A 15,577-nucleotide genomic window follows, 5' to 3' on the forward strand; every position below is an offset into this window, starting at 1 on the left:
TCTTGGGAACCTACCTACTCCTCATACTGGATTGCTTTGCCTAGCCTTAATACAAGTGAAGTTACTTAGTCTTACCGAAACTTGGTATGCCATGCTTTATTGATACCTATGGATGGCCTGTCCCTTTCTGAATAGAAATAGAGGAGAAGTGGATTGAGAGAGGTGAGGTATAGGGGAGGAGAGGAAGGAGGGGAAATTGTGGTCTGGATGTAAAATAAATAAATAAAATAAATTTAAAAAAATATTTAGAATGGACAATTTCAAACACACACATAAGTAAGAATAGTTAAAAAAATCTCAAATTCGTCATACAGATTTATTTACTATGCACATTTATAATTTTTGTTTCATCTCTCCCTTCCACTCCTATTTCTGGACTATTTTAAAGTAAACTTATTTTTCATGCTTTAGTATGCATAGCTAATGGAAATAAGTTTAAAAATCATTAAGCTTTATGCACATATCTAATACATTTCATAATTCCTTGATATGCTTTAATGCTCAGCTGAGTTGCCTCTAATTTGGTCATTTGTCCTATACTATCGAATCTATAGGAACCCGACACTCTGGATGCAGCTGCATGCAAGTCAGAGGCGCTGTCAGCATGCTCTTCCTGCAAACCCTGTGAACTAACTAGAGCTGCAGTTTTGAGTAAATTATGTTTAATTGTTTTGGCAAGAATGCTGTCTGATATATATATATATATATATATATATATACACACACATACATATATATGTATGTATATATATGTAAGAGAAATGTTCTTACTTTATTTTGTAGGCAGAAAAGAGACACTGAATCTTTTTTAACATGGTTTTTCATAGGTGTGATATGGTCTCCTTTGTTTTATGAAAGATGTGTTGTTTGGAAAAGTGAAAGAGTCAAGTCAGAAGAGACTGTGGGCAGAGAGAAAGCTTATGAAGGGACTGGCAGTGGGAGTAAATAGAAGGAAACGACGCCTTTGTTAAGAGAAATGTTTCTGTTGGATTCAGCAGAAGTTAAGATTGATTTGATTTGGAAGAGTAAGGGAAGGGTAGATGATGTTTTGCCTACAGGCAACTGGAAAATAAAAATACTTTATGCTTTAAAAAAACTTGGGATTTGGAAATAATAGTTTAGGGGGACTTTCTGGAGAATGGATAGTGTCATTGTCTCTTTCCTAGTAGGAAGTGCAGACCTGGGTCTGAGAAGGGACATCCAGAGAGAAGACAGCTATGTAAAAACTGAATCTCTGTTCGGTGTGTGAACAGTAAATGGGGGTGGCAAAAATATGGCAGATTTGTCAAAAAAGGATACTGTTAAGATTATTTTTATGGTGAAGGAGGAAGAGTAGCCTAAGTCAGAAATTTAAATTAGGAGTGTTTTTAGATCTTGAGCCCTGAGCTCTCAGAATGGAAAGTCCTCATATACTGGAAATACTAAGGAGGAAAGGAATGATGAAATAGAGAGAAAAAAAGCATAGAATGGTATAGGCATTACCCTGTGATTGTTAACACTGTTTCTTTTATTTAGAAGAAAAGGAGAAATAAAGATACATAGAGAGAAGGGCAGAGCATTGATTGCATTCCTCAAATCAGGCAGTGGGAGGTAGCTTTTGTGAGAGCTAAGAGACCAGAAGGCTAGGTAGGACAGTTTAGACAGGATCTTACTTGGCTAGGTAAAGGGGCTCACTTGTTCTAAAGATTGCTCAATAGAGAAAATCTGGCTCAATGGAGACAATTTGGCTGATGTAATTCCATGTTCCTTCTCCTCCTTTGACCCTTCTTCTTCTTCTTCTTCTTCTTCTTCTTCTTCTTCTTCTTCTTCTTCTTCTTCTTCTTCTTCTTCTTCTTCTTCTCCTCCTCCTCCTCCTCCTCCTCCTCCTCCTCCTCCTCCTCCTCCTCCTCCTTCTCCTCCTCCTCCTCCTTCCTCCTTCTCCTCCTCCTCCTGTTCTTCTTCCTTGCTGTGTTTATATTATTCTTCCCCCTTTTTAAATAATTTTTTTCATACATTATATTCTGATCATGGTCGCCTCTCTTTCAACTTCTTCAAGATCCTTTCCACTGCCCCCCCCCCCGACCCAGAACTCCACACCATTTCTTTCTCTCAAAGTAGAATAAAATGTGTTGATTGGCCACAAAGTGACAAGGACAGCAAAAATTGTATTTATTCTATGGTATAAACTAAAGAACTATGTTAAAACATTCATTTACAGTAGTTAATAGTATCTACTGACCACTTACAACAAAAATCACTTTGAGTAGTTGTGGGATTCATTATCTCACCCTAAGTACATATGGTTGGTCTCTAAGTATGATGACTGAAATCTGTATTTACACTTATGAACCCAATGTACATCTATGACTAATAATAAGAGACTATGTGCTCTTGCTTTGTTTCAGAGTCCATTATTTTATTAAATGACAGCCATGTGTTTGGAAACTGTCATTGAAAGATAGAATCTCTTGGTCTAAAACTCCTCTGTGCCTGCATAGTAAAGAAGAAAACACCTTTGGTAATGAATAAACATTAATCTCATTCATCAGAGTACCACATCAATGGCATGAGTAGTGTGAAGACTGGATTTCTGCACTCTTAACCAAGTGAAACAGCCATAGCATGTATGTTTAGACAAACAATATCTGTCCTTATTGTAAGACTCTGACAGTACCATTAATCATATATCCCAACTTTATGTGCTAATTGGCTGCCTGTGTTAGTTAATCAGGTTTATCGAGAGGAAAATTTATCTTCCAGATCCTTATAATTATTTTGCTATTTGAAGCAAAGTTTACACTAAAGCCTCTCCTTCCTCACAGTGTTTAGGAGATAGCAATGTCATTATCTCCATTGCTAAGAAATGACATCCCTAGGTCATCAAGGTTAATCAAGGGCTATCTACTTTTTCTAAGGAATTTGTATACATTTCAAAGAGACATAACTACTCACAGTTCCATGTTAAAGTAAATGTTCTAAGAACAGAGAGGAAGAAATTCTCTAATTTTCAACAGAGAGGACCAATTAAACTTCCCATTTCAATCTTATACATGCCAACACTGTCATGGGTGTTTCCCCAGATCTTTCCAAATGTACCTACTAACATGCAATCACCCACATATACCCATGGTTAAATTTTAAATTTTGTATTAAAGGAACAAAATATCCTCAAACCCAAATATAGTAGAAGTCTCTGGAGAGGCTTTAGGCTTTTATGAGCAGTACTTCATATCCTCTCTTGTTTTTCAGGTTGTTTGTGAAAGAACAGAGTGAGCAAATAAAGCCCCAAAGTTAATTGCTCATTGCCCTTTGACTTTCCATTTCTTTTCCGCATCAGAATCCTTCTTGGGGTCACCAGGAGCTTCAGGATCTACTCAAGATTCTGAGCACTGAGAGAGAATCAGAATGAGTCTGGCAAAAGAGAAGGGCTATCTAAATGCAAAGCAATGTTAATAAAGATGGGAATTATTCTTGCCCTATCTGACCTCTGCTGTTTCAGGACATTGGAGCTATTTTCTCTAATTTCCATGGCATTTATTCTTAGGCCAAGATAACCACCATGGTCCTAATTTGTTTAAATTTAAAGAAATACCATCTAATTTTAGAAGTAGTGAACTCTTTGCTACCCTAGCTAATGACAAAGAACAGACTCACGAGCCAATGAGATGATGCTCACACACTTCCAAAACTAAACAGACAGTTAACTTTTAGATAGTGAAAGTTATATTTGGACAGGTGAAGCTTAGAGATAAGAGCCCTGGCCTTTGAGAGATTGAGGGATACCTTTTGGAACCAGCCTCTGCTTTTAAAAAAGGAGTAGTGGGGAAGGGTCAGACAAAAATCTGTAGCTTTGTGAAGAAGCACATCTTCTTAATGATAAGGACACAACCAAAGAGACCCCTGGGGACTAGAACACTATGTTCTGACACAGGGAGAACTAAATGGTTATGAGAAATCCTGGGCAAATCAGTGTTTCCTAACTTTAAACTTGACATTCTATTTAAAATAGCACTAATAACAATAATAGGTCTCATGTTTTGAGTGTTAGGTACATCCTTATTTTATTTCTCACAACAAACAAGCAAAGGCACTTTTAAACCTCATTTTGTAGTAGGAAAATAGAATTAGTTTTTTTGTCTAATATTGTCAAGTTAGCACTCCACAGTGACACAAAGCTGGGGCACTTTTATCAAATGTTGAAGGTCCTGCCTCCAAACAAACTTTGGATAGCAAGTTTAAAAGATGATGCTAGAATAAAGAATCATACATTAAAAAAAAATATCCTCTCTTTAAAGAATCAAAAAGCCATATGGTGAGTATGTTTGTTTAGCATTTTCCGTGGAAAGAATGAATGGGCGAGTTCCACAAAATGAACTCATTTTGTGCTTGGCTCTGCTTAACAGTTGCATTGTTCCATTTCAGAGGAGCAGCCAGTAGACTCCTAATTTCAGGGACTATGTCTGGTCCTCTGTGATGATAAAGGAAGCCAATTCTCCTGCCGTCCTACCTGGGGCCAGTTCCTGGGCTGTCTGTCAAGGGAACGCCTGCTTCCTGCTCTGCACCTGTGACCATAATTATTCAACAGATGAGGCCAAACAACTGATTCAGGCACTGGATACCGGTCACATTCTTGTTAGTCGATAATGATAAAACATTGTGGAGGAGAGGGCAATTAGTCAGCAAGAGCAGCAACTGAATAATTCAGGGTCCACCCACCCCTCCTTAACAGCAAAATTATTAACTACATGAAAATTGTATTTCTGTTGTGCAAATAAAACCTGTATCTCCTCCCCCCCTTTTTTTTCTGCCTTAAAACGTTTATCAGACTCCTCTGGTTCCACACTATAGCAGCAAATGTGATTATATGTCTTCAAAGTTTGCCTCAGACTCCACATGAATATCTGAAAGCCCAGGAAACAGCAGCTTGTGTTTGCTAACGAGAAACAGATGTTGCTATGAAAAAATAAGGTGGTGAGAAACCTGTTCAATATAGAGAGGAAACTCGAATCCCTAATCCACTTTAAATTCTTCATCAGCTGCTGGTATTTTGCGTAGATGAAATATCAATACCCCTTAAGGACTTCTTGCTGTTTTAGTACCAAACCCTCATTCTTGTATAAAAACTTTGTGAAAGGAAATATAACTTTAAAAATGAGTTAAAGAAACACACGCATCTGTTCTCTAGGTAATTTGTAAGCTGGGATAGTGTGAAAACCCACTGCTTTCATTTCAGGAGTAGAAGAAAGAGAAATGTTCTATAAATTATTCTTAAAGTCTATGATGATGGCACAAGTTATTATTAGAATATTTATGGAGGTCCAGGAGGTAAGTGATTTTCAGGTGAAATTTTCTATCAAACTCTAAAGCCATTCTTCCATGTGCTAAAAATATCCCTTGTTCTACACCCAACTGGCTTTGGTTTACCTGTCAACTTTGCACCAATACTTCTTTTCAGCACATATACATCAGCCTGTGGATGTAAGTGTAAGATTATGTTCACATGATCCTGGCATCTGAAGTGTATGGAGCCTCTACCTGCTCACAGTTGACTACCCACTCTGTTGTTGCACATCTCCAACCATTCCAGAGTCCCCCATGGGCAGGAAGTAGATAGTTCTTCCTGTCCCTTGATCACAATGCACCGTCTTTGCTAACAGCACCACTTTTGAAAACACCTCTCCACTTGGCGCAGTAGTGTTTAGAAGTGGAATGTTCTGCTGTGGTTTGTGGAATGGGGTATAAAGATGAGAAAGGGAGACTAGTGCCTTTCTCATTTCTGTCACCTGGATTGTTCCTAGCATATTAAAGCAGAAGTAGGCTCAGGCTGAAGACAAGTCTGCTTGATTTCATTCAGACTCAAAATGAAATAGCTCCTTGGACTAAGAAGGGATATATATATATATATATATATATATATATATATATATATATATATTCTCTCTCTCTCTCTCTCTCTCTCTCTCTCTCTCTCTCTCTCTCTCGTTGCTTTCATATTTGCACCTTCCCTCTTGTACGCCTGTGCACCTTGCATCCTACCAATATATGTTTGGCGTGAATGCTTAGTTTCTCCAAGTGAATTCCTCCTAAGAGCTTCTGCCCAATCAAAATAATTAGCTGTATCTTAGCAACTGAATTGACTGAGAGACTTGTCACATCAGCATCACCTGGGAGCTTATGAGAGGTGTGAGAAGTGCAGGCCCCACTTAAAATCTTCTGAAGCAGAATCTGTATTTTAATGAGGTTCCCTGGTAACTCATTTCTTCCATAGAGTATAAAGGGTGACACTTAGAGACCTCATGCTGGTCTTGCTGGCTTTAGATTTCGAAGCCACCATGTCAGTACCATGTACGTCCACAACTGGCTGTCTGGCACTTACTTGCTGCTGTTAGTGATGACAAGCATCAGCAAATATGTCAATGGGAAGAGAAAATGATTTTAAAACTACTAGAAAGGAGGTAAGATAACAAGTTGCCAAGATTAACACACACTTAAAAAGTTAATAAAAGTACCAAAACAAATAGCAAAACCCTGTGAATTGCATACTATTTTAAGTTTTTCAACGTGAAACCAGATAGTAGCTACCAATAAGATTTCTAATGTCACTGGAAACTCTGCAGACAGAGCCATTCTAGGCAGCTGTCAGACCCAGAATGTGGTACGGACAGTCAGGGTGGAGCTGTCTGTTCCCATAAATTTTCTTTGTCTGTGAAACTTAGAACCTCACATTATGTAGCTAATAACCATGAGTGTTGTTTGTGAAGGATTTACAGCAAATGTATGATATAAATTAAATGTTTGCTACTATTGCTAGGCACTCTGGGAAGAAATCTAGAACCGTTGATAAGTTTATAATTTAATGGGAAAGCAAATATCCACTCATAGATAATAGGGAAGTGATTTCATAGCCTCATTCTTAAAGCAATATGGAGCAGGGCATATGATGAGAACCAGGGATACTGGATAGTCACAGAAAAGGACAGCTTTGACGTTACTTTGTCTGTTATTAGTTTATTTTTCTTTTTACCTGGTTGTTCTCCTGAGTAGTTCCAGCTATCGGGACAGTTCACTGTTCAGAGAGCTGATAGGAAGCAGCTTATAGTCGAAATGAGCATTTTTGGCTCCTTCCTATCTGAAAATAATATCCTCTTCTCTCTGACTACCTATTGTCCATCTTGTCTTGAGTGTCCCATACAGACACCAGCCTCTCAAAACCCAATTCTATCCTCTTTTATTTTCTCTGAATCCTTTATCTCCGGGAATAATTTTCTCAGCCACCACACCACCCCCTTAAAAAATGATTGTGATTGACACCCACTACTCTTCATGCCGTCACCTAATCAGTTCCTTCTAAGCCTTAGACAGTTGAAATTATTTCACTTTTTACTGACAGTCTCTTTCCAAACATCCTTATTTGACCAAAGTAGGTGATAGATGGTGTTTACAAAGTACTTCCATATCATCAGGCCATATTGTGAGGGGCCATTTTTCCACTATCTCCTTTATTGAACTATGGTCCATAAGCTTCTTGAAATATGGAGCATCCTCAGTATGTTGTGGAGACTGATACCTAATAAGCATACCACAAATGTACTTTTGAATCTTTTATTGACATGAGGTAGCATTTAGTTTGGACACAATAGGGTTATAATAGCCTCTGGCCTAGAACAAATGTAGTACATGATTTTTATGTACTAGATTTTCATGTACTGGTAAATTTTGTATAGTAGATCATGGTCTAAAACAAAAATAGTTCTAGAATGAAAGTCTAGAACTTGTCTTTCAGTTTTTCTGTTTAAAGATACTGAGTACATTTAAGCCAGACATCTGTTTACATAGTCACGTAATAGTCATTACACAGTCATCATGTCTTTAACCTGATGCAAATGGATTGAATCCTATAAAGTATAAATGTGCCATCACTCTGCCAACCATCTAACTCCTGATGTATAAAAAATGTATCCTGATTGGGAGCTCATAGACTATACTTGCCATATAAATAGGATTAAAGACAAGATGGACCTCAGTGTGTATGCATATATATGTATATATATATATATATACACATATATATTCATATATGTGTATATATATATCCATCATATATATGTATGTGTATGTGTGTGTTTATGTGCATATGTGTGTGAATAACACTGATGTACAACTTCTTTCCCATGAGTAAAATCCCATTCCTTTAAAATGTAATTGCACTTCTGTCTTTAGACTACACATATTAGCAACGTGTTTGCAGGACATTATACATATATTTAATAAGTAGAGCTGCCTTTGCTATTTTTCTGAACAGTTTTCAGAGTCAATTTGTGTCAATTCAGCAACATACAGATGAAGCCACAAATTCCTAGCTTGTGATGGCCTGACTCATTTTTATCTCATCTTAGTACTTTTAAAAAATTTAATTAATCAATTAATTTTACATCCCAACCACAGTTTCCTCTTTCTCCTTTTTTCCATTTCCCTCCCCAAACCTTTAACTTGGAGATCTACATCAACTTTTAGTGCTGTCAGAAGACTTAATGTTGTCAAATTATATTATATAATTATAATAACATGGATCAGAGCAATTAATCAAATCATCTGTATCCTTGTATCTACTGATACTGAGATAGAAATATCCTTAAATCTGGCTGCAAATTTGTAGTAATCAGTGCAGTGCAATCGCTCAAAATGCTTACCTGATAACAGAAGCATCAGTATGAAAAGAAGTTCTGGAGGTCAGTCTTTACTATGTTTTTAAGTCATAGGACACTCACGAGTCAAACATAAAAATCAGAACATAAAAAAGTCAGAGTTAGAAGGCTGACACAGTGATGGCACATTTATATTTTGCATGACTTCAGTAAATCTGCATCAGGCTACAGCATGGCCACACTGATAGGTGAAAGGAATACACAGCATCGTTTTTTACCAGTTTGATTTATTAACATGTATTTCAGGTTTTTTAATGAGACACTTAGCCTGTCTAAATCTCCATGAGAAACACTGGCATGTTGACAATGTAACTGCACACAGACTATGTGAGCAGGTGGCTTAAGTGCATTCAGTCTCTCTCTCTCTCTCTCTCTCTCTCTCTCTCTCTCTCTTTTTGGTTTTTTTTCGAGAAAGGTTTCTCTGTGTAGCTTTGCGCCTTTCCTGGAACTCACTTGTTAGCCCAGGCTGGCCTCGAACTCACAGAGATCCGCCTGCCTCTGCCTCCCGAGTGCTGGGATTAAAGACGTGTGCCACCACCGCCCGGTTGCATTCAGTCTCTTTAAACACAAAACATTAAAAGTCATCTCCTAGCGAAAACCACTGCTTTGCTTTCCTCAGCTCACACTCATTGGGTTAATACTCAAGCCTCATGCAAAGAAACGTCATCCATGCCAGTCACTGACTGTCACAACTTCCTAAGAGGTTAGTTATCCAAACCAGTGTTATGCAACTGCTGGAAAAATCTCTCTACTTTGGCAGCAACTGTCCTTTGGCAACTTGAAGTATCCTTTTCTTTCCTCTCAAAGCTTCCCAAATGGTAAAGTTGAACTGAAGGGATGTCTTCAGTATCTACAACCAGGAAAAAGGGAAAATGTGTTTCTCTGAGAGACAGTGAAAAGTCTTTAGAAAAGACCAGAATGGATTTGAACAGATCTCCTTTCTTCCTCTGCAAAAGTCCTTTAATTTGTTACCATATCTTCAAGTGGAATCAGTTTGTAGTGAATTCAGCTCCATTGCAGGGTTACAAGGATTCAGCAGCAAAACATAAAATGGAAACAAGCTTACGTCTGGGCACAGAAATAATTTTCATCTGCTAAGGTGAATTCTAAGCAGCAATTAAGCCCCTCAAACATAAGTGTGGAGGTTGAAGACTCTGGTTAGCCTAAGTCAAGGAAAGAAAGTTTGTTTCGTTGAACATGTAGATTGATATGTACTTCTTTTGGTACATTTATAATATATCAAGCAATGTAATCACACTTGTTCACTGAGCATAAAGCAAACTCTTAAAGAACTCATTAATAGCTGAAGATTCCACTGAACTTTTAGGTAGATGTTTTGTTGTAAAGAGACTGACCATTTTGTATGTGAAGGTTTCCCAGATCTTAACTGTGCTTGCCATATAGCTTCATTTCCTGAGATTTTTTCCTTTGTATTTTAAAATCATGATGAAAATGACACTGTCTGCATCCCAAACACACAAAATTCATTTTTATTCACACTACTCCTGCTTTTTTATATTTTTCACTCTTTTATTTTACATGACTAACTCCTGCAAAATTAAGCTCAATGCCATCTTCTCCAGGACCCCATTCTTTTTTTTTTTTTTAAAGATTTATTTATTTATTATATATACAGAAGAGGGCGTCAGATCTCATTACAGATGGTTGTGAGCCACCATGTGGGTACTGGCAATGAACTCAGGACCTCTGGAAGAGCAGTCGGTGCTCTTAACCTCTAAGCCATCTCTCCAGCCCCCAGGACCCCATTCTTAATGACTCATCTGTCATTGGCTTTCATGCCATTCTCTATATACCCTGTGCATTTTCCCCTGTGGATCATGCTATTGTGCCTTTTTTCCTAGATAGGTTGATATAAGCAGTATAAATTCTTCAATGCAGTCTATTGCTCCAACACTTTATATAATAGATTTTTCTAGCTGTTGCATAACAATGGTTTGAATAACTAACCTTTTAGGAAGTTGTGACTGTCAGTGACTGTCATAGATGACGTTTCTTTGCATGACACTTGAGTATTAACCCAATGAGTGTGAGCTGAAGAAAACAAAGCAGTGATTTTCCCTAGGAGATGACTTTTAATGTTTTGTGTTTAAAGAGACTGAATGCATTTAATGGAGTACTTTGGTGAATATAATAAATTTGGTACTTTCTGGGACGTTCAGTTTATTGGACAAATATAAAAATGCATGCACAACTTTAACACTGTATGACAGCAAAAACCAAAGTGGCATACTTTGTATTTGGTATCAAAGAAATCTTTGAAAAAAAAGAAATAAAATTTAAGACCTGAAGGATGAGTCAGAGTTACTCAGGTACAGCCTGGGTATGGGAAGAGCTTACAGTACCTTCTTGAGGATTAAAGCATGTGTAGTAAGATGTGCCAATCTTAAGGATGAACTTTGGAATCTTGGCATTTTAACCTGGGGTACATTTATAGATCCCAGCTGGACCACTCATTATAACTCTCCCAAACATTCTTTATGCTCCTGTGCTAGAAAATTCTGTCCTAGAGCTAAACACATTCTGGCATCTATCACTCAGTATAATCTTTTTAAACACATGAAAAATATTTTGCTTAACAAATGTGGGGAGCAAGCATGATACAGAGAACTGAATGTAGAGCGAGGCCAGAGAGAGATGAGGGAGAATCTTGTAGATTCAATCAACTATTGAGGCTCCAAATAAGAAGTTGACAGTTAAAGGCGAACGATTTATATGATCTGAAGAGAAACCAGCGTATGGCTGAGATCTACATGAACAACCTGGACATGAATGGGGGTAATGAAGGGTGAGGGTCGAGGGAAAGAGAGCCTGTGGGAGTGGGAGATCCCAGCTGGATCAAGAACAGAGAGGGAGAACAAGGAATAGGAGACCATGGTAAATGAAGACCACATGAGAAAAGGAAGAAATTTTTGTGCTAGAGAGGCCCACAGAAATCCACAAAGATACCCCTACAGTAGACTGCTGGCAATGCTTGAGAGACAGCTGGAACTGACCTACTCTGGTGATGGGATGGCCAAACACCCTAATAGTTGTGCTAGAAACCCCATCCAAAGACTGAGGGATCTAGATGCAGAGATCCATGGCTAGGCCCTGGGTGGAGCTCCAGGAGTCTAATTAGCAAGAAAAAGGAGGGTTTATATAAGCGAGAATTGTTGAAACCAAGGTTGGATAAAGCGCAGGGACAAATAGCCAAACGAATGGAAACACATGAATTATGAACCAAAGGCTGAGGGGCCTCCAACTGGATCAGGCCCTCTGAATAGTTGAGACAGTCGATTGGCTTGATCTGTTTGGGAGGCATCTAGGCAGTGGTAGCGGGTTCTGTGCTCATTGCATGAGTTGGCTGTTTGAAACCTGGGGCTTATGCAGGGATGCTTGGCTCACTTTGGGAGGAGGGGACTGGACCTGCCTGGACTGAGTCTACCAAGTTGATCTCAGTCCTCAGGGGAGGCTTTGCCCTGGAGGAGGTGGGAATGGGGGGCAGGCTGGGGGGAAGAGGAGGGGGGCAGGAGGGGGGAGAACAAGGGAATTTGTCGCTGATATGTAGAACTGAATGGTATTGTAAAATAAAATGAAAGGAAAAAAAAAAGAAGTTGACAGTTGGATTAAAGTGCTCCTAATTACAGAAAAAGAAGAGGGGCACAAGTGGTTTACAGGTACTCAATAAAATCCTGTAAAATAAACTATTTTATTCTATTAAAGAGCATTGTTCAACTCTTAGATGGTCTTTTAATAAAAAACCCAGAACAAGATATTAGAGTGAAAGCTGAAAGATCAGAGAAGCAGAACAGCCAGTCACTAGTTCTCACCTCTACAAAACCCTCAGCCTAAAGCGAGTCAGTTCCTGTTTCCTCATGCTTTATACCTTTCTCTGTCCTACCATATTACTTCATGGGGTTAAAGGCGTGTGTGCTTCCCAAGCAAAGGAATGAGATCTCAAATGCTAGGATTAAAGTTGTGTGCCACCACTATTGACTCTGTTTCTCTCCTATACTATATCAATCTCATGTAGCCCAATGTGGCCTTGAACTCATAGAGATCCAGACAGATCTCTGCCTCTAGAGTGGCAGGATTAAAGGTGTGTGCCACCACTGCTTGACCTCTTTGTCTAATGTAGTGGTTAGCTCTGTCTTCTGATCCTTGGGCAAGTATATTAGGGTACACAATATATCACCATAAAAGAGGACCACTTAAAATTATGGTTACACTAAATGGTTAATGTTGCTTAAGGCTGTAGAGATATTCCCCAAACTAAGTAGATTTTGTTATCTTCAATGGTGGCAAAGCATATTTTCATTCATCTTATTTATCCACTTTATTATCAAATATGGAATCTTCCACACTGGTTTATTCACTTTCTCAAAATATAGGTCACTTGACTAGTATAAAGTATAGAGAATCATATTTCAAAAATATCTACTATTGACACTATTAAGAAGATTGAATTATTTAAACAAATAAATTCTTTGCTGATTATCTTGAATGAGATTTACATATTTCTCAAATGAACATTCTATATCACATGTCAAAACCATTTTATTTTGTTCAGCTTTTTTCTTAAACAATCAAGGTAATTTATCAAAGCAGTCCAATCATCTCTTGTTTGTTTTTACATTTTGTAAATTTTATGTCTGTCTCAGATTCTTCATTTTGCTGGGAAGCCATGTAAAAGGTCATGAACTTATTGTTTCATTATTCATTTCCTGCACTGATATAGCAAAGTATCACCTAGGAAGTGATTTAAAACAATGGGCACATGTTGACTCACAAGGTGAATTAAAACCACAGATGATCATCTCATAGTTTTGAAGGCCAGAAATTCAACATCAGGATGTAGCCACATTCCCATCAAGGGTCTGACAAGCATCCTTTCCTGTCCCTCTGTAGCCTGGTGATGCCCAGCCAGTCTTGGTGTACCTGGGCTCCCAAACACATCATTCCGCTCTTCTGTCATCAGCTCATGTTGTTCCTCAGTCTTTTAAATGCATCAGTCATATTCCACTGTAGCTCCCTCTACTGCAGTGACCTCATCATCACTTAACTAATTAAATTTGTAGGAATCCCATTTTCAAATAAAGTCTTGGGATGGGACAATGCCCAGTGAAAATCTGCCATTAGGAATTACTTATCCTGTGAACTCTCCTTTTTCTATTAAGTTTTCTTTATTATTTGTAGAATGGCTAAAGGCATGAAAAGTCTGTCTCTGTCTCTCTCTCTCTCTCTCTCTGTGTCTCTGTGTGTGTGCTGTATGTTTATGCATGTGCTTATTCATGTCTAAAATGCTTCTTGAAATAACAGAGCCATAGGGAACCATGCAAGTTATATTTTGCTTTTCTATGCCCAACTAATGCATGCATAATCAATGGCAAAATTTCTCTTAAAGCAAGCTGTGCGTTTTGTACACAGTATCAGTACACTATTCTTCATTTTCTTTCTCTAATATGATTTACTGTAGCCTAAATAAAATGGGCCTGTTCAAGATGGCTTTCGTTTCTATGTCCTGGATAGCATGAGTTACTGAATAGCAACGTGCTGAATAATTTGGCAGAGGACAGGTTTTAACTGCTTCCTTTCTCTTGAGAAAACACATCATTTGTACTGCTTCACTTTAGACAGGAGATCTGAATAATTCAGTTACTCTAGTCCTAAATTTCCTCAGTAACCTGATTTCCCCAACTCAATTCTCCTGTCATTCAACAGTACGAGACTGACATTTCATGCATACCCTCTGAACATCAGGCTCAAGGAAACAGAGGTGACTTACAATAGTCCAAAATTCTCTCTTAAACAACTAAATCAATGACTATTTTTCATGGCTACTTTTCTTAATGACTTGCACATTGGATCAAGACTCGAAATGAAACCAGGGAACACTCAAGTCATCCACCTGTGTTCTACTGTGCTTTTATGACTTACTTTTGCTTTTATGTATTTTTTGTTTCAGCTGAAAGAGACATCAGTGTCTACTGTGGAGTGCAGGCCATTACAATGAAGATTAATTTTTGCACAGTCCTTTTTTCGGGTTATTCTGAAACAGATTTGGCACTGAATGGAAGGCATGGGGATTCCCACTGCAGGGGCTTCATCAATAACAACACCTTTCCAGCAGTGGTCATTTTCATCATTAATCTCAGCACCTTGGAGGGCTGTGGAAACAACTTAGTGGTAAGATTACTATGAAATCCTGTGCTATATCTGAGGTCATAAATAAACAAGCTCCCATTTCATGAAATAATCAGGAGCCCAATCTGTCTTCAGGAAAAATAATCTAATAAAGCCAAACAACTCACTTTCTTTTTCCTGTTTGAAGTTTGAACTCCCAAATATACAATTCTGTCTTCTAATAATGGTTGTGTTGATAGGATCTGGGCCGTGGAGAGGCATGTGATGGGATGAGCTACTCTAAGCAGTATTTTGTTAGACTGACATTGATGGACATCTCTAACCACAAGCCATACTCTACACTTTATGGATGCATCAGATCAAGAACAGTTTTTGTCCTTTTGCTATGATCTAATTCTAATGACCCTGTTCAGTAAGAAATATTAAATATAGATGAAAAACTTGAACTCTTTTTTTTTTTAATATTTACCCTTGACTAGTTGCCATTCATACTTTGTAAGAAGACTGTGTTTCTTGCATGAAGTACTTCTTGGTGTGGGACTACCCTTTGCATTTAAAAATACTTATCATACCCAATTTTACCCATGCAATTCTGGCAACACCTCTTTCCAGTTATTTTGACAACCCAAGCAGTACTTTGATCATTTTTACCCTGACTGAGAATTCATAATTAATATAATTTACTATTTTATTAGTTCACTCTACACTAAAAATAGAATTAAAGAAGAAATCGACACTCCAGGGAATGA

General features: G+C 38.0%; 1 protein-coding gene across 1 annotated transcript in view; it reads left to right on the top strand.

Annotated features, from left to right (window-relative positions):
• Positions 1-15,577, top strand: part of Zpld1 (zona pellucida like domain containing 1) — a 58,724-nt gene that overhangs the window by 19,442 nt on the left and 23,705 nt on the right. Inside the window, exon 4 of the mRNA XM_028867554.2 lies at positions 14,650-14,870. Within this exon, the coding sequence (XP_028723387.1) occupies positions 14,650-14,870 (221 nt within the window). The remainder of the gene's footprint in view (positions 1-14,649; positions 14,871-15,577) is intronic.

Source organism: Peromyscus leucopus, chromosome 12 (assembly GCF_004664715.2).
Source record: "Peromyscus leucopus breed LL Stock chromosome 12, UCI_PerLeu_2.1, whole genome shotgun sequence".
In the NCBI taxonomy this organism is placed as follows: domain Eukaryota; kingdom Metazoa; phylum Chordata; class Mammalia; order Rodentia; family Cricetidae; genus Peromyscus; species Peromyscus leucopus.